General features: G+C 41.8%; 1 protein-coding gene across 1 annotated transcript in view; it reads left to right on the forward strand.

Moving 5' to 3' along the window:
- The window catches only part of LOC121562070 (epithelial membrane protein 2-like), a 65,044-nt gene extending 45,011 nt beyond the window's left edge, over positions 1 to 20,033 (forward strand). Inside the window, exon 5 of the mRNA XM_045214346.1 lies at positions 19,215 to 20,033. Coding sequence (XP_045070281.1) covers positions 19,215 to 19,384 — 170 coding nt within the window. The 3' untranslated portion in view covers positions 19,385 to 20,033. The remainder of the gene's footprint in view (positions 1 to 19,214) is intronic.
- The last annotated feature ends 529 nt before the right edge of the window (positions 20,034 to 20,562 follow it).

Consider the following 20,562-nt stretch of genomic DNA (forward strand, 5'->3'; position numbering starts at 1 on the left):
CATGCTAAAATATACCACTCAAAAGATATACGTCTGCGCCAGGTTTTCCTACTGTCTGGTGAGTGCCAATACTGTTCATGCTAAAATATACCACTCAAAAGATATACGTCTGCGCCAGGTTTTCCTACTGTCTGGTGAGTGCCAATACTGTTCATGCTAAAATATACCACTCAAAGGATATACGTCTACGCCAGGTTTTCCTACTGTCTGGTGAGTGCCAATACTGTTCATGCTAAAATATACCACTCAAATATATACGTCTGCGCCAGGTTTTCCTACTGTCTGGTGAGTGCCAATACTGTTCATGCTAAAATATACCACTCAAAAGATATACGTCTGCGCCAGGTTTTCCTACTGTCTGGTGAGTGCCAATACTGTTCATGCTAAAATATACCACTCAAAGGATATACGTCTACGTCAGGTTTTCCTACTGTCTGGTGAGTGCCAATACTGTTAATGCTAAAATATACCACTCAAAAGATATACGTCTACGCCAGGTTTTCCTACTGTCTGGTGAGTGCCAATACTGTTCATGCTAAAATATACCACTCAAAAGATATACGTCTACGCCAGGTTTTCCTACTGTCTGGTGAGTGCCAATACTGTTCATGCTAAAATATACCACTCAAAAGATATACGTCTACGCCAGGTTTTCCTACTGTCTGGTGAGTGCCAATACTGTTCATGCTAAAATATACCACTCAAAGATATACGTCTACGCCAGGTTTTCCTACTGTCTGGTGAGTGCCAATACTGTTCATGCTAAAATATACCACTCAAAGATATACGTCTACGCCAGGTTTTCCTACTGTCTGGTGAGTGCCAATACTGTTCATGCTAAAATATACCACTCAAAAGATATACGTCTACGCCAGGTTTTCCTACTGTCTGGTGAGTGCCAATACTGTTCATGCTAAAATATACCACTCAAAGGATATACGTCTACGCCAGGTTTTCCTACTGTCTGGTGAGTGCCAATACTGTTCATGCTAAAATATACCACTCAAAGGATATACGTCTGCGCCAGGTTTTCCTACTGTCTGGTGAGTGCCAATACTGTTCATGCTAAAATATACCACTCAAAAGATATACGTCTGCGCCAGGTTTTCCTACTGTCTGGTGAGTGCCAATACTGTTCATGCTAAATATACCACTCAAAAGATATACGTCTGCGCCAGGTTTTCCTACTGTCTGGTGAGTGCCAATACTGTTCATGCTAAAATATACCACTCAAAAGATATACGTCTGCGCCAGGTTTTCCTACTGTCTGGTGAGTGCCAATACTGTTCATGCTAAAATATACCACTCAAAGGATATACGTCTACGTCAGGTTTTCCTACTGTCTGGTGAGTGCCAATACTGTTCATGCTAAAATATACCACTCAAAAGATATACGTCTGCGCCAGGTTTTCCTACTGTCTGGTGAGTGCCAATACTGTTCATGCTAAAATATACCACTCAAAAGATATACGTCTGCGCCAGGTTTTCCTACTGTCTGGTGAGTGCCAATACTGTTCATGCTAAAATATACCACTCAAAGGATATACGTCTACGTCAGGTTTTCCTACTGTCTGGTGAGTGCCAATACTGTTCATGCTAAAATATACCACTCAAAAGATATACGTCTACGCCAGGTTTTCCTACTGTCTGGTGAGTGCCAATACTGTTCATGCTAAAATATACCACTCAAAAGATATACGTCTGCGCCAGGTTTTCCTACTGTCTGGTGAGTGCCAATACTGTTCATGCTAAAATATACCACTCAAAAGGATATACGTCTACGTCAGGTTTTCCTACTGTCTGGTGAGTGCCAATACTGTTCATGCTAAAATATACCACTCAAAAGATATACGTCTACGCCAGGTTTTCCTACTGTCTGGTGAGTGCCAATACTGTTCATGCTAAAATATACCACTCAAAAGATATACGTCTACGTCAGGTTTTCCTACTGTCTGGTGAGTGCCAATACTGTTCATGCTAAAATATACCACTCAAAGGATATACGTCTACGCCAGGTTTTCCTACTGTCTGGTGAGTGCCAATACTGTTCATGCTAAAATATACCACTCAAAAGATATACGTCTACGCCAGGTTTTCCTACTGTCTGGTGAGTGCCAATACTGTTCATGCTAAAATATACCACTCAAAGATATACGTCTACGCCAGGTTTTCCTACTGTCTGGTGAGTGCCAATACTGTTCATGCTAAAATATACCACTCAAAAGATATACGTCTACGCCAGGTTTTCCTACTGTCTGGTGAGTGCCAATACTGTTCATGCTAAAATATACCACTCAAAAGATATACGTCTACGCCAGGTTTTCCTACTGTCTGGTGAGTGCCAATACTGTTCATGCTAAAATATACCACTCAAAGGATATACGTCTACGCCAGGTTTTCCTACTGTCTGGTGAGTGCCAATACTGTTCATGCTAAAATATACCACTCAAAGATATACGTCTGCGCCAGGTTTTCCTACTGTCTGGTGAGTGCCAATACTGTTCATGCTAAAATATACCACTCAAAGGATATACGTCTACGCCAGGTTTTCCTACTGTCTGGTGAGTGCCAATACTGTTCATGCTAAAATATACCACTCAAAGGATATACGTCTGCGCCAGGTTTTCCTACTGTCTGGTGAGTGCCAATACTGTTCATGCTAAAATATACCACTCAAAGGATATACGTCTGCGCCAGGTTTTCCTACTGTCTGGTGAGTGCCAATACTGTTCATGCTAAAATATACCACTCAAAAGATATACGTCTGCGCCAGGTTTTCCTACTGTCTGGTGAGTGCCAATACTGTTCATGCTAAAATATACCACTCAAAAGATATACGTCTGCGTCAGGTTTTCCTACTGTCTGGTGAGTGCCAATACTGTTCATGCTAAAATATACCACTCAAAGGATATACGTCTACGTCAGGTTTTCCTACTGTCTGGTGAGTGCCAATACTGTTCATGCTAAAATATACCACTCAAAAGATATACGTCTGCGCCAGGTTTTCCTACTGTCTGGTGAGTGCCAATACTGTTCATGCTAAAAATACCACTCAAAAGATATACGTCTGCGCCAGGTTTTCCTACTGTCTGGTGAGTGCCAATACTGTTCATGCTAAAATATACCACTCAAAAGATATACGTCTGCGTCAGGTTTTCCTACTGTCTGGTGAGTGCCAATACTGTTCATGCTAAAATATACCACTCAAAGGATATACGTCTACGTCAGGTTTTCCTACTGTCTGGTGAGTGCCAATACTGTTCATGCTAAAATATACCACTCAAAAGATATACGTCTACGCCAGGTTTTCCTACTGTCTGGTGAGTGCCAATACTGTTCATGCTAAAATATACCACTCAAAAGATATAAGTCTACGCCAGGTTTTCCTACTGTCTGGTGAGTGCCAATACTGTTCATGCTAAAATATACCACTCAAAAGATATACGTCTACGCCAGGTTTTCCTACTGTCTGGTGAGTGCCAATACTGTTCATGCTAAAATATACCACTCAAAGATATACGTCTACGCCAGGTTTTCCTACTGTCTGGTGAGTGCCAATACTGTTCATGCTAAAATATACCACTCAAAAGATATACGTCTGCGCCAGGTTTTCCTACTGTCTGGTGAGTGCCAATACTGTTCATGCTAAAATATACCACTCAAAGGATATACGTCTACGCCAGGTTTTCCTACTGTCTGGTGAGTGCCAATACTGTTCATGCTAAAATATACCACTCAAATATATACGTCTGCGCCAGGTTTTCCTACTGTCTGGTGAGTGCCAATACTGTTCATGCTAAAATATACCACTCAAAGGATATACGTCTACGCCAGGTTTTCCTACTGTCTGGTGAGTGCCAATACTGTTCATGCTAAAATATACCACTCAAAGGATATACGTCTACGCCAGGTTTTCCTACTGTCTGGTGAGTGCCAATACTGTTCATGCTAAAATATACCACTCAAAGGATATACGTCTACGTCAGGTTTTCCTACTGTCTGGTGAGTGCCAATACTGTTCATGCTAAAATATACCACTCAAAGGATATACGTCTACGCCAGGTTTTCCTACTGTCTGGTGAGTGCCAATACTGTTCATGCTAAAATATACCACTCAAATATATACGTCTGCGCCAGGTTTTCCTACTGTCTGGTGAGTGCCAATACTGTTCATGCTAAAATATACCACTCAAAAGATATACGTCTGCGTCAGGTTTTCCTACTGTCTGGTGAGTGCCAATACTGTTCATGCTAAAATATACCACTCAAAGGATATACGTCTACGTCAGGTTTTCCTACTGTCTGGTGAGTGCCAATACTGTTAATGCTAAAATATACCACTCAAAAGATATACGTCTACGCCAGGTTTTCCTACTGTCTGGTGAGTGCCAATACTGTTCATGCTAAAATATACCACTCAAAAGATATACGTCTACGCCAGGTTTTCCTACTGTCTGGTGAGTGCCAATACTGTTCATGCTAAAATATACCACTCAAAAGATATACGTCTACGCCAGGTTTTCCTACTGTCTGGTGAGTGCCAATACTGTTCATGCTAAAATATACCACTCAAAAGATATACGTCTACGCCAGGTTTTCCTACTGTCTGGTGAGTGCCAATACTGTTCATGCTAAAATATACCACTCAAATATATACGTCTGCGCCAGGTTTTCCTACTGTCTGGTGAGTGCCAATACTGTTCATGCTAAAATATACCACTCAAAGATATACGTCTACGCCAGGTTTTCCTACTGTCTGGTGAGTGCCAATACTGTTCATGCTAAAATATACCACTCAAAGGATATACGTCTACGCCAGGTTTTCCTACTGTCTGGTGAGTGCCAATACTGTTCATGCTAAAATATACCACTCAAAGGATATACGTCTGCGCCAGGTTTTCCTACTGTCTGGTGAGTGCCAATACTGTTCATGCTAAAATATACCACTCAAAAGATATACGTCTACGCCAGGTTTTCCTACTGTCTGGTGAGTGCCAATACTGTTCATGCTAAAAATACCACTCAAAAGATATACGTCTGCGCCAGGTTTTCCTACTGTCTGGTGAGTGCCAATACTGTTCATGCTAAAATATACCACTCAAAAGATATACGTCTGCGTCAGGTTTTCCTACTGTCTGGTGAGTGCCAATACTGTTCATGCTAAAATATACCACTCAAAGGATATACGTCTACGTCAGGTTTTCCTACTGTCTGGTGAGTGCCAATACTGTTCATGCTAAAATATACCACTCAAAAGATATACGTCTGCGCCAGGTTTTCCTACTGTCTGGTGAGTGCCAATACTGTTCATGCTAAAATATACCACTCAAAAGATATACGTCTACGCCAGGTTTTCCTACTGTCTGGTGAGTGCCAATACTGTTCATGCTAAAATATACCACTCAAAGGATATACGTCTACGTCAGGTTTTCCTACTGTCTGGTGAGTGCCAATACTGTTCATGCTAAAATATACCACTCAAAAGATATACGTCTACGCCAGGTTTTCCTACTGTCTGGTGAGTGCCAATACTGTTCATGCTAAAATATACCACTCAAAAGATATACGTCTACGCCAGGTTTTCCTACTGTCTGGTGAGTGCCAATACTGTTCATGCTAAAATATACCACTCAAAGGATATACGTCTACGTCAGGTTTTCCTACTGTCTGGTGAGTGCCAATACTGTTCATGCTAAAATACCACTCAAAAGATATACGTCTGCGCCAGGTTTTCCTACTGTCTGGTGAGTGCCAATACTGTTCATGCTAAAATATACCACTCAAAGGATATACGTCTACGTCAGGTTTTCCTACTGTCTGGTGAGTGCCAATACTGTTCATGCTAAAATATACCACTCAAAGGATATACGTCTACGCCAGGTTTTCCTACTGTCTGGTGAGTGCCAATACTGTTAATGCTAAAATATACCACTCAAAAGATATACGTCTACGCCAGGTTTTCCTACTGTCTGGTGAGTGCCAATACTGTTCATGCTAAAATATACCACTCAAAGATATACGTCTACGCCAGGTTTTCCTACTGTCTGGTGAGTGCCAATACTGTTCATGCTAAAATATACCACTCAAAAGATATACGTCTACGCCAGGTTTTCCTACTGTCTGGTGAGTGCCAATACTGTTCATGCTAAAATATACCACTCAAAGATATACGTCTGCGCCAGGTTTTCCTACTGTCTGGTGAGTGCCAATACTGTTCATGCTAAAATATACCACTCAAAGATATACGTCTGCGCCAGGTTTTCCTACTGTCTGGTGAGTGCCAATACTGTTCATGCTAAAATATACCACTCAAAAGATATACGTCTACGCCAGGTTTTCCTACTGTCTGGTGAGTGCCAATACTGTTCATGCTAAAATATACCACTCAAAGGATATACGTCTACGCCAGGTTTTCCTACTGTCTGGTGAGTGCCAATACTGTTCATGCTAAAATATACCACTCAAAAGATATACGTCTGCGCCAGGTTTTCCTACTGTCTGGTGAGTGCCAATACTGTTCATGCTAAAATATACCACTCAAAAGATATACGTCTGCGCCCAGGTTTTCCTACTGTCTGGTGAGTGCCAATACTGTTCATGCTAAAATATACCACTCAAAAGATATACGTCTGCGCCAGGTTTTCCTACTGTCTGGTGAGTGCCAATACTGTTCATGCTAAAATATACCACTCAAAAGGATATACGTCTACGTCAGGTTTTCCTACTGTCTGGTGAGTGCCAATACTGTTCATGCTAAAATATACCACTCAAAAGATATACGTCTACGTCAGGTTTTCCTACTGTCTGGTGAGTGCCAATACTGTTCATGCTAAAATATACCACTCAAAAGATATACGTCTGCGCCAGGTTTTCCTACTGTCTGGTGAGTGCCAATACTGTTCATGCTAAAATATACCACTCAAAAGATATACGTCTACGCCAGGTTTTCCTACTGTCTGGTGAGTGCCAATACTGTTCATGCTAAAATATACCACTCAAAAGATATACGTCTACGTCAGGTTTTCCTACTGTCTGGTGAGTGCCAATACTGTTCATGCTAAAATATACCACTCAAAAGATATACGTCTACGCCAGGTTTTCCTACTGTCTGGTGAGTGCCAATACTGTTCATGCTAAAATATACCACTCAAAAGATATACGTCTACGCCAGGTTTTCCTACTGTCTGGTGAGTGCCAATACTGTTCATGCTAAAATATACCACTCAAAGATATACGTCTACGCCAGGTTTTCCTACTGTCTGGTGAGTGCCAATACTGTTCATGCTAAAATATACCACTCAAAAGATATACGTCTACGCCAGGTTTTCCTACTGTCTGGTGAGTGCCAATACTGTTCATGCTAAAATATACCACTCAAAAGATATACGTCTACGCCAGGTTTTCCTACTGTCTGGTGAGTGCCAATACTGTTCATGCTAAAATATACCACTCAAAGATATACGTCTACGCCAGGTTTTCCTACTGTCTGGTGAGTGCCAATACTGTTCATGCTAAAATATACCACTCAAAGGATATACGTCTACGCCAGGTTTTCCTACTGTCTGGTGAGTGCCAATACTGTTCATGCTAAAATATACCACTCAAAGGATATACGTCTACGCCAGGTTTTCCTACTGTCTGGTGAGTGCCAATACTGTTCATGCTAAAATATACCACTCAAAGGATATACGTCTACGCCAGGTTTTCCTACTGTCTGGTGAGTGCCAATACTGTTCATGCTAAAATATACCACTCAAAGATATACGTCTACGTCAGGTTTTCCTACTGTCTGGAGAGTGCCAATACTGTTCATGCTAAAATATACCACTCAAAGGATATACGTCTACGCTCAGGTTTTCCTACTGTCTGGTGAGTGCCAATACTGTTCATGCTAAAATATACCACTCAAAGATATACGTCTACGCCAGGTTTTCCTACTGTCTGGTGAGTGCCAATACTGTTCATGCTAAAATATACCACTCAAAGGATATACGTCTACGCCAGGTTTTCCTACTGTCTGGTGAGTGCCAATACTGTTCATGCTAAAATATACCACTCAAAGGATATACGTCTACGCCAGGTTTTCCTACTGTCTGGTGAGTGCCAATACTGTTCATGCTAAAATATACCACTCAAAGGATATACGTCTACGTCAGGTTTTCCTACTGTCTGGTGAGTGCCAATACTGTTCATGCTAAAATATACCACTCAAAGGATATACGTCTGCGCCAGGTTTTCCTACTGTCTGGTGAGTGCCAATACTGTTCATGCTAAAATATACCACTCAAAAGATATACGTCTACGCCAGGTTTTCCTACTGTCTGGTGAGTGCCAATACTGTTCATGCTAAAATATACCACTCAAAAGATATACGTCTACGCCAGGTTTTCCTACTGTCTGGTGAGTGCCAATACTGTTCATGCTAAAATATACCACTCAAAAGGATATACGTCTACGCCAGGTTTTCCTACTGTCTGGTGAGTGCCAATACTGTTCATGCTAAAATATACCACTCAAAGGATATACGTCTACGCCAGGTTTTCCTACTGTCTGGTGAGTGCCAATACTGTTCATGCTAAAATATACCACTCAAAAGATATACGTCTACGCCAGGTTTTCCTACTGTCTGGTGAGTGCCAATACTGTTCATGCTAAAATATACCACTCAAAGGATATACGTCTACGCCAGGTTTTCCTACTGTCTGGTGAGTGCCAATACTGTTCATGCTAAAATATACCACTCAAAAGATATACGTCTACGCCAGGTTTTCCTACTGTCTGGTGAGTGCCAATACTGTTCATGCTAAAATATACCACTCAAAAGATATACGTCTGCGCCAGGTTTTCCTACTGTCTGGTGAGTGCCAATACTGTTCATGCTAAAATATACCACTCAAAGGATATACGTCTACGCCAGGTTTTCCTACTGTCTGGTGAGTGCCAATACTGTTCATGCTAAAATATACCACTCAAAGGATATACGTCTACGCCAGGTTTTCCTACTGTCTGGTGAGTGCCAATACTGTTCATGCTAAAATATACCACTCAAAGGATATACGTCTACGTCAGGTTTTCCTACTGTCTGGTGAGTGCCAATACTGTTCATGCTAAAATATACCACTCAAAAGATATACGTCTACGCCAGGTTTTCCTACTGTCTGGTGAGTGCCAATACTGTTCATGCTAAAATATACCACTCAAAGGATATACGTCTACGCCAGGTTTTCCTACTGTCTGGTGAGTGCCAATACTGTTCATGCTAAAATATACCACTCAAAGGATATACGTCTACGTCAGGTTTTCCTACTGTCTGGTGAGTGCCAATACTGTTCATGCTAAAATATACCACTCAAAGGATATACGTCTACGTCAGGTTTTCCTACTGTCTGGTGAGTGCCAATACTGTTCATGCTAAAATATACCACTCAAAAGATATACGTCTGCGCCAGGTTTTCCTACTGTCTGGTGAGTGCCAATACTGTTCATGCTAAAATATACCACTCAAAAGATATACGTCTACGTCAGGTTTTCCTACTGTCTGGTGAGTGCCAATACTGTTCATGCTAAAATATACCACTCAAAGGATATACGTCTACGTCAGGTTTTCCTACTGTCTGGTGAGTGCCAATACTGTTCATGCTAAAATATACCACTCAAAAGATATACGTCTACGCCAGGTTTTCCTACTGTCTGGTGAGTGCCAATACTGTTCATGCTAAAATATACCACTCAAAAGATATACGTCTACGCCAGGTTTTCCTACTGTCTGGTGAGTGCCAATACTGTTCATGCTAAAATATACCACTCAAAGGATATACGTCTACGCCAGGTTTTCCTACTGTCTGGTGAGTGCCAATACTGTTCATGCTAAAATATACCACTCAAAAGATATACGTCTACGCCAGGTTTTCCTACTGTCTGGTGAGTGCCAATACTGTTCATGCTAAAATATACCACTCAAAAGATATACGTCTACGCCAGGTTTTCCTACTGTCTGGTGAGTGCCAATACTGTTCATGCTAAAATATACCACTCAAAAGATATACGTCTACGCCAGGTTTTCCTACTGTCTGGTGAGTGCCAATACTGTTCATGCTAAAATATACCACTCAAAGGATATACGTCTACGCCAGGTTTTCCTACTGTCTGGTGAGTGCCAATACTGTTCATGCTAAAATATACCACTCAAAAGATATACGTCTGCGCCAGGTTTTCCTACTGTCTGGTGAGTGCCAATACTGTTCATGCTAAAATATACCACTCAAAAGATATACGTCTGCGCCAGGTTTTCCTACTGTCTGGTGAGTGCCAATACTGTTCATGCTAAAATATACCACTCAAAAGATATACGTCTCGGCGTTTTTCCTACTGTCTGGTGAGTGCCAATACTGTTCATGCTAAAATATACCACTCAAAGGATATACGTCTACGCCAGGTTTTCCTACTGTCTGGTGAGTGCCAATACTGTTCATGCTAAAATATACCACTCAAAGGATATACGTCTGCGCCAGGTTTTCCTACTGTCTGGTGAGTGCCAATACTGTTCATGCTAAAATATACCACTCAAAAGATATACGTCTACGCCAGGTTTTCCTACTGTCTGGTGAGTGCCAATACTGTTCATGCTAAAATATACCACTCAAAAGATATACGTCTACGCCAGGTTTTCCTACTGTCTGGTGAGTGCCAATACTGTTCATGCTAAAATATACCACTCAAAAGATATACGTCTACGCCAGGTTTTCCTACTGTCTGGTGAGTGCCAATACTGTTCATGCTAAAATATACCACTCAAAAGATATACGTCTACGCCAGGTTTTCCTACTGTCTGGTGAGTGCCAATACTGTTCATGCTAAAATATACCACTCAAAGATATACGTCTACGCCAGGTTTTCCTACTGTCTGGTGAGTGCCAATACTGTTCATGCTAAAATATACCACTCAAAGATATACGTCTACGCCAGGTTTTCCTACTGTCTGGTGAGTGCCAATACTGTTCATGCTAAAATATACCACTCAAAGATATACGTCTACGCCAGGTTTTCCTACTGTCTGGTGAGTGCCAATACTGTTCATGCTAAAATATACCACTCAAAGGATATACGTCTACGCCAGGTTTTCCTACTGTCTGGTGAGTGCCAATACTGTTCATGCTAAAATATACCACTCAAAGGATATACGTCTGCGCCAGGTTTTCCTACTGTCTGGTGAGTGCCAATACTGTTCATGCTAAAATATACCACTCAAAGATATACGTCTGCGCCAGGTTTTCCTACTGTCTGGTGAGTGCCAATACTGTTCATGCTAAAATATACCACTCAAAAGATATACGTCTGCGCCAGGTTTTCCTACTGTCTGGTGAGTGCCAATACTGTTCATGCTAAAATATACCACTCAAAAGATATACGTCTGCGCCAGGTTTTCCTACTGTCTGGTGAGTGCCAATACTGTTCATGCTAAAATATACCACTCAAAGGATATACGTCTACGTCAGGTTTTCCTACTGTCTGGTGAGTGCCAATACTGTTCATGCTAAAATATACCACTCAAAAGATATACGTCTGCGCCAGGTTTTCCTACTGTCTGGTGAGTGCCAATACTGTTCATGCTAAAATATACCACTCAAAAGATATACGTCTGCGCCAGGTTTTCCTACTGTCTGGTGAGTGCCAATACTGTTCATGCTAAAATATACCACTCAAAAGATATACGTCTGCGTCAGGTTTTCCTACTGTCTGGTGAGTGCCAATACTGTTCATGCTAAAATATACCACTCAAAGGATATACGTCTACGTCAGGTTTTCCTACTGTCTGGTGAGTGCCAATACTGTTCATGCTAAAATATACCACTCAAAAGATATACGTCTACGCCAGGTTTTCCTACTGTCTGGTGAGTGCCAATACTGTTCATGCTAAAATATACCACTCAAAAGATATACGTCTGCGCCAGGTTTTCCTACTGTCTGGTGAGTGCCAATACTGTTCATGCTAAAATATACCACTCAAAGATATACGTCTACGCCAGGTTTTCCTACTGTCTGGTGAGTGCCAATACTGTTCATGCTAAAATATACCACTCAAAGATATACGTCTACGCCAGGTTTTCCTACTGTCTGGTGAGTGCCAATACTGTTCATGCTAAAATATACCACTCAAAAGATATACGTCTACGCCAGGTTTTCCTACTGTCTGGTGAGTGCCAATACTGTTCATGCTAAAATATACCACTCAAATATATACGTCTGCGCCAGGTTTTCCTACTGTCTGGTGAGTGCCAATACTGTTCATGCTAAAATATACCACTCAAAAGATATACGTCTACGCCAGGTTTTCCTACTGTCTGGTGAGTGCCAATACTGTTCATGCTAAAATATACCACTCAAAGGATATACGTCTACGCCAGGTTTTCCTACTGTCTGGTGAGTGCCAATACTGTTCATGCTAAAATATACCACTCAAAGGATATACGTCTGCGCCAGGTTTTCCTACTGTCTGGTGAGTGCCAATACTGTTCATGCTAAAATATACCACTCAAAGGATATACGTCTACGCCAGGTTTTCCTACTGTCTGGTGAGTGCCAATACTGTTCATGCTAAAATATACCACTCAAAGGATATACGTCTGCGCCAGGTTTTCCTACTGTCTGGTGAGTGCCAATACTGTTCATGCTAAAATATACCACTCAAAGGATATACGTCTACGTCAGGTTTTCCTACTGTCTGGTGAGTGCCAATACTGTTCATGCTAAAATATACCACTCAAAAGATATACGTCTACGCCAGGTTTTCCTACTGTCTGGTGAGTGCCAATACTGTTCATGCTAAAATATACCACTCAAAAGATATACGTCTACGCCAGGTTTTCCTACTGTCTGGTGAGTGCCAATACTGTTCATGCTAAAATATACCACTCAAAGGATATACGTCTACGCCAGGTTTTCCTACTGTCTGGTGAGTGCCAATACTGTTCATGCTAAAAAATACCACTCAAAAGATATACGTCTGCGCCAGGTTTTCCTACTGTCTGGTGAGTGCCAATACTGTTCATGCTAAAATATACCACTCAAAAGATATACGTCTGCGCCAGGTTTTCCTACTGTCTGGTGAGTGCCAATACTGTTCATGCTAAAATATACCACTCAAAGGATATACGTCTACGCCAGGTTTTCCTACTGTCTGGTGAGTGCCAATACTGTTCATGCTAAAATACCACTCAAAGGATATACGTCTACGCCAGGTTTTCCTACTGTCTGGTGAGTGCCAATACTGTTCATGCTAAAATATACCACTCAAAGGATATACGTCTGCGCCAGGTTTTCCTACTGTCTGGTGAGTGCCAATACTGTTCATGCTAAAATATACCACTCAAAGGATATACGTCTGCGCCAGGTTTTCCTACTGTCTGGTGAGTGCCAATACTGTTCATGCTAAAATATACCACTCAAAGGATATACGTCTACGCCAGGTTTTTCCTACTGTCTGGTGAGTGCCAATACTGTTCATGCTAAAATATACCACTCAAAGGATATACGTCTGCGCCAGGTTTTCCTACTGTCTGGTGAGTGCCAATACTGTTCATGCTAAAATATACCACTCAAAGGATATACGTCTGCGCCAGGTTTTCCTACTGTCTGGTGAGTGCCAATACTGTTCATGCTAAAATATACCACTCAAAGGATATACGTCTACGCCAGGTTTTCCTACTGTCTGGTGAGTGCCAATACTGTTCATGCTAAAATATACCACTCAAAGGATATACGTCTACGCCAGGTTTTCCTACTGTCTGGTGAGTGCCAATACTGTTCATGCTAAAATATACCACTCAAAGGATATACGTCTACGCCAGGTTTTCCTACTGTCTGGTGAGTGCCAATACTGTTCATGCTAAAATATACCACTCAAAGGATATACGTCTACGCCAGGTTTTCCTACTGTCTGGTGAGTGCCAATACTGTTCATGCTAAAATATACCACTCAAAGGATATACGTCTACGCCAGGTTTTCCTACTGTCTGGTGAGTGCCAATACTGTTCATGCTAAAATATACCACTCAAAGGATATACGTCTGCGCCAGGTTTTCCTACTGTCTGGTGAGTGCCAATACTGTTCATGCTAAAATATACCACTCAAAGGATATACGTCTGCGCCAGGTTTTCCTACTGTCTGGTGAGTGCCAATACTGTTCATGCTAAAATATACCACTCAAAGGATATACGTCTACGCCAGGTTTTCCTACTGTCTGGTGAGTGCCAATACTGTTCATGCTAAAATATACCACTCAAAAGGATATACGTCTACGCCAGGTTTTCCTACTGTCTGGTGAGTGCCAATACTGTTCATGCTAAAATATTCCACTCAAAGGATATACGTCTACGCCAGGTTTTCCTACTGTCTGGTGAGTGCCAATACTGTTCATGCTAAAATATACCACTCAAAGGATATACGTCTGCGCCAGGTTTTCCTACTGTCTGGTGAGTGCCAATACTGTTCATGCTAAAATATACCACTCAAAGGATATACGTCTGCGCCAGGTTTTCCTACTGTCTGGTGAGTGCCAATACTGTTCATGCTAAAATATACCACTCAAAGGATATACGTCTACGCCAGGTTTTCCTACTGTCTGGTGAGTGCCAATACTGTTCATGCTAAAATATACCACTCAAAGGATATACGTCTACGCCAGGTTTTCCTACTGTCTGGTGAGTGCCAATACTGTTCATGCTAAAATATACCACTCAAAGGATATACGTCTACGCCAGGTTTTCCTACTGTCTGGTGAGTGCCAATACTGTTCATGCTAAAATATACCACTCAAAGGATATACGTCTACGCCAGGTTTTCCTACTGTCTGGTGAGTGCCAATACTGTTCATGCTAAAATATACCACTCAAAGGATATACGTCTACGCCAGGTTTTCCTACTGTCTGGTGAGTGCCAATACTGTTCATGCTAAAATATACCACTCAAAGGATATACGTCTGCGCCAGGTTTTCCTACTGTCTGGTGAGTGCCAATACTGTTCATGCTAAAATATACCACTCAAAGGATATACGTCTGCGCCAGGTTTTCCTACTGTCTGGTGAGTGCCAATACTGTTCATGCTAAAATATACCACTCAAAGGATATACGTCTACGCCAGGTTTTCCTACTGTCTGGTGAGTGCCAATACTGTTCATGCTAAAATATACCACTCAAAGGATATACGTCTACGCCAGGTTTTCCTACTGTCTGGTGAGTGCCAATACTGTTCATGCTAAAATATACCACTCAAAGGATATACGTCTGCGCCAGGTTTTCCTACTGTCTGGTGAGTGCCAATACTGTTCATGCTAAAATATACCACTCAAAGGATATACGTCTGCGCCAGGTTTTCCTACTGTCTGGTGAGTGCCAATACTGTTCATGCTAAAATATACCACTCAAAAGATATACGTCTACGCCAGGTTTTCCTACTGTCTGGTGAGTGCCAATACTGTTCATGCTAAAATATACCACTCAAAAGATATACGTCTGCGTCAGGTTTTCCTACTGTCTGGTGAGTGCCAATACTGTTCATGCTAAAATATACCACTCAAAAGATATACGTCTGCGTCAGGTTTTCCTACTGTCTGGTGAGTGCCAATACTGTTCATGCTAAAATATACCACTCAAAAGATATACGTCTGCGTCAGGTTTTCCTACTGTCTGGTGAGTGCCAATACTGTTCATGCTAAAATATACCACTCAAAGGATATACGTCTACGTCAGGATTTCCTACTGTCTGGTGAGTGCCAATACTGTTCATGCTAAAATATACCACTCAAAAGATATACGTCTACGCCAGGTTTTCCTACTGTCTGGTGAGTGCCAATACTGTTCATGCTAAAATATACCACTCAAAAGATATACGTCTACGCCAGGTTTTCCTACTGTCTGGTGAGTGCCAATACTGTTCATGCTAAAATATACCACTCAAAGGATATACGTCTACGCCAGGTTTTCCTACTGTCTGGTGAGTGCCAATACTGTTCATGCTAAAATACCACTCAAAAGATATACGTCTGCGCCAGGTTTTCCTACTGTCTGGTGAGTGCCAATACTGTTCATGCTAAAATATACCACTCAAAAGATATACGTCTGCGTCAGGTTTTCCTACTGTCTGGTGAGTGCCAATACTGTTCATGCTAAAATATACCACTCAAAGGATATACGTCTACGTCAGGTTTTCCTACTGTCTGGTGAGTGCCAATACTGTTCATGCTAAAATATACCACTCAAAAGATATACGTCTACGCCAGGTTTTCCTACTGTCTGGTGAGTGCCAATACTGTTCATGCTAAAATATACCACTCAAAAGATATACGTCTACGCCAGGTTTTCCTACTGTCTGGTGAGTGCCAATACTGTTCATGCTAAAATATACCACTCAAAAGATATACGTCTACGCCAGGTTTTCCTACTGTCTGGTGAGTGCCAATACTGTTCATGCTAAAATATACCACTCAAAGGATATACGTCTACGTCAGGTTTTCCTACTGTCTGGTGAGTGCCAATACTGTTCATGCTAAAATACCACTCAAAAGATATACGTCTGCGCCAGGTTTTCCTACTGTCTGGTGAGTGCCAATACTGTTCATGCTAAAATATACCACTCAAAAGATATACGTCTGCGTCAGGTTTTCCTACTGTCTGGTGAGTGCCAATACTGTTCATGCTAAAATATACCACTCAAAGGATATACGTCTACGTCAGGTTTTCCTACTGTCTGGTGAGTGCCAATACTGTTCATGCTAAAATATACCACTCAAAAGATATACGTCTACGCCAGGTTTTCCTACTGTCTGGTGAGTGCCAATACTGTTCATGCTAAAATATACCACTCAAAGGATATACGTCTACGACAGGTTTTCCTACTGTCTGGTGAGTGCCAATACTGTTCATGCTAAAATACCACTCAAAAGATATACGTCTGCGCCAGGTTTTCCTACTGTCTGGTGAGTGCCAATACTGTTCATGCTAAAATATACCACTCAAAGATATACGTCTACGCCAGGTTTTCCTACTGTCTGGTGAGTGCCAATACTGTTCATGCTAAAATATACCACTCAAAGATATACGTCTGCGCCAGGTTTTCCTACTGTCTGGTGAGTGCCAATACTGTTCATGCTAAAATATACCACTCAAAAGATATACGTCTGCGCCAGGTTTTCCTTGCTATAAATCAATGTACCTACACTGTAATTACACCTGGCAACACCTGGGTATCAGTTCCTTCAGAAAGTATTCACAGCCCTTGACTTTTTCCACATTTTGTTGTGTTACAGCCTGAATTAAAATGTTTGTGTCACTGACCTACACACAATACCCCATAATGTCAAAGTGAAATAATTTTTTTTAAATTAAAAATGAAAAGCTGAAATGTCTGGAGTCAATCAGCATTCAACCTCTTTGTACTGGCAAGCCTAAATAAGTTCAGGAGTAGAAATGTGCTTAACAAGTCACATAATAAGTTGCATGGACTCACTCGTCATGCAATAATAGTGTTTAATAGTGTACCCCACACATACAGATAATTGTAAGGTCCCTCAGTCGAGCAATGAATTTCAAATTCAACCCCAAAGACCAGGGAGGTTTTCCAATGCCTCGCGGAGAAGGGCACCTATTGGTACATGGGTAAAAAAAAAAAGCAGACATTGAATATCCCTTTTTCTTTTTATAACAAACATTGTGTTGAAAATTCCAAATTGTTTGCATAGTCAACTTACACACAGCTCTGACACTTACACTTACCTCACCAGACATGCCACCAGGGGTCTTTTCACAGTCCCCAAATCCAGAACAAATTAAAGAAAGCGTAAAGTATTATATAGAGCCATTATTGCATGGAACTACATTCCATCTCCATATATTTGTCAAATATATATTTGTCAAATAAACAGCAAACCTGGTTTAAAAAAAACAGATAAAGCAACACCTCGCGGCACAACGCCTCTCCCCTATTTGACCTAGATAGTTTGTATGTATTGATATGTAGGCTACGTGTGCCATTTTTAAAACATTTATGTAGTTCTGTCAATGAGCTGTTCTTTTCTATTCATGTTCTGTATTATGTCATGTTCTGTGTGGACCCCAGGAAAAGTAGCTGCTGCTTTTGCAACAGCTAATGGGGGATCCTGAATAAAATACAAAATAAATACCAAAATACCCTTTTGAGCATGGTGAAGTTATTAATTACACTTTGGATGGTGTATCAATACACCCAGTCTCTACAAAGATACAGGAGTCCTTCCTAACTCAGTTGCCGGAGAGGAAGGAAACCGCTCAGGGATTCCACCATGAGGCCAATGGTGACAGTTAAGAGTTGAATGGCTGTGATGGGAGAAAACTGAGGATGGGATCAACAACACTGTAGTTATTCCACAATACTAACCTAAACGACAGAGTGGACATTTTTTTACTTTATGTCCTGAATACAAAGCGTTATGTTTAGGGCAAATCCAACTCGTCACTGAGTACCACGCTTCATATTTTCAAACATGGTGGTGGCTGCATCATGTTATGGGTATGCTTGTCATCAGCAAAGACTAGGGAGTTTTTTGGGGGGATAAAAAGAAACAGAATAGAGCTAAGCACAGGCAACATCCTAGAGGGAAAACCTGGTTCAGTCTGCTTTCCACCAGACACTGGGAGATGAATTCACCTTTCAGCAGGACAATAACCTAAAACACAAGGCCAAATATACACTGGAGTTGCTTACCAAGACGACATTGAATGTTCCTGAGTGGCCAAGTTACAGTTTTGACTTAAATCGGCTTGAAAATCTAATGGCAAGACTTGAAAATGGCTGTCTAGCAATGATCGACAACCAACTTGACAGAACTTTAAGAATCTTAAAAAAAGAATAATGTGCAAAGTGCTTAGAGACCCAGAAAGACTCACAGCTGTAGTCGCTGCCAAAGGTGATTCTAACATGTGTTGACTCAGGGGTGTGAATACGTCTGTAATTTAGATATTTCTGTATTTCATTTTCAATAAATTATGGGGTAATGTGTGTAGATGGATGAGATTTTAGTTTTTTTTTTTTATCCATTTTGAATTCAGGCTGTAACGATGTGTAATATGTCAAGGAGTACGAATACTTCCTGTTTTAAACGTCCTGTCAGTTGTAGGGGTTCTGTACCCTACGACCTTTCCTATCCTAGTTCCTAACTCTAACCCCCCTCCCCCCCCGCAGGCCTGTGTGTGATGATCGGAGCGTCCATCTACACGGCGGAGAGAGAGGGTTTTACGGAGGAGTCTCTAAGGAAGGGGGGATACGGTTCGTCCTACGTCCTGGCCTGGGTCAGCTTCCCCATGACCCTCATCAGTGGACTCATGTATCTGGTGCTGAGGAAACGCAAATAGACGCAACACCCCATAATATACCCTGGAAACCCTATCAAACCCCTCATGTATCTAGCGCTGTGGAAACACAGACACTGCAACACCCCATAATATACCCTGGAAACCCTATCAAACCCCCTATCAAACCTTGACAAGGAGCCAAGGAGAGGACGCTCTATAGGACTGTTGGAACGTATCCCAGTAAGCCCCTCCCCCTGAGGATTCTGCTTCAGGAAGAGAGCAATACAACACCTAGCTATGTTAGTCCTAGTCCATAGAGTACACCTGGTGTAGAAGACAAGGTGGAATATGTAGGATTGTCCGTCTGTCTGCCGGCCTGTCTGTGAGTTGGTCTGGCTGTCTGCCGGCATGCCTGTGAGTTGGTCTGTCTGTCTGCCTGCCTGTGAGTTGGTCTGTCTGTCTGCCTGTGAGTTGGTCTGTCTGTGAGTTGGTCTGTCTGTCTGCCTGGCGGCCTGCCTTTGAGTTGGTCTGTCTGCCGGCCTGCCTGTGAATTGGTCTGTCTGTCTGCCTGCCTATCTGTCTGTGAGTCTGTCTGTCTGCTTGCCGGTCTGTCTGGTGAAAGATGCTGAGATGTTAATATCTAGAACATTAAAAGAACAGGGGTGGGGATGATAAAACTGTCAAACTTGAATAAAACAAAATGAAACCCACTAAAGGAATGTGTGTCTGAGGCTTCACTGTAACAATAATACACCCACTATAGTGATGATTTCCCATAGCCACAGTCTGTGTGTTAAAAACAGGATCTTCATGATGTCCCGTAGCCACAGTCTGACAGTCTGTGTGTTAAAAACAGGATCTTCATGATGTCCCGTAGCCACAGTCTGACAGTCTGTGTGTTAAAAACAGGATCTTCATGATGTCCCGTAGCCACAGTCTGAAAGTCTGTGTGTTAAAAACAGGATCTTCATGATGTCCCGTAGCCACAGTCTGAAAGTCTGTGTGTTAAAAACAGGATCTTCATGATGTCCCGTAGCCACAGTCTGACAGTCTGTGTGTTAAAAACAGGATCTTCATGATGTCCCGTAGCCACAGTCTGACAGTCTGTGTGTTAAAAACAGGATCTTCATGATGTCCCACAGTCTGACAGTCTGTGTGTTAAAAACAGGATCTTCATGATGTCCCGTAGCCACAGTCTGACAGTCTGTGTGTTAAAAACAGGATCTTCATGATGTCCC

This window comes from Coregonus clupeaformis, unplaced genomic scaffold (assembly GCF_020615455.1).
Source record: "Coregonus clupeaformis isolate EN_2021a unplaced genomic scaffold, ASM2061545v1 scaf0240, whole genome shotgun sequence".
NCBI lineage: Eukaryota > Metazoa > Chordata > Actinopteri > Salmoniformes > Salmonidae > Coregonus > Coregonus clupeaformis.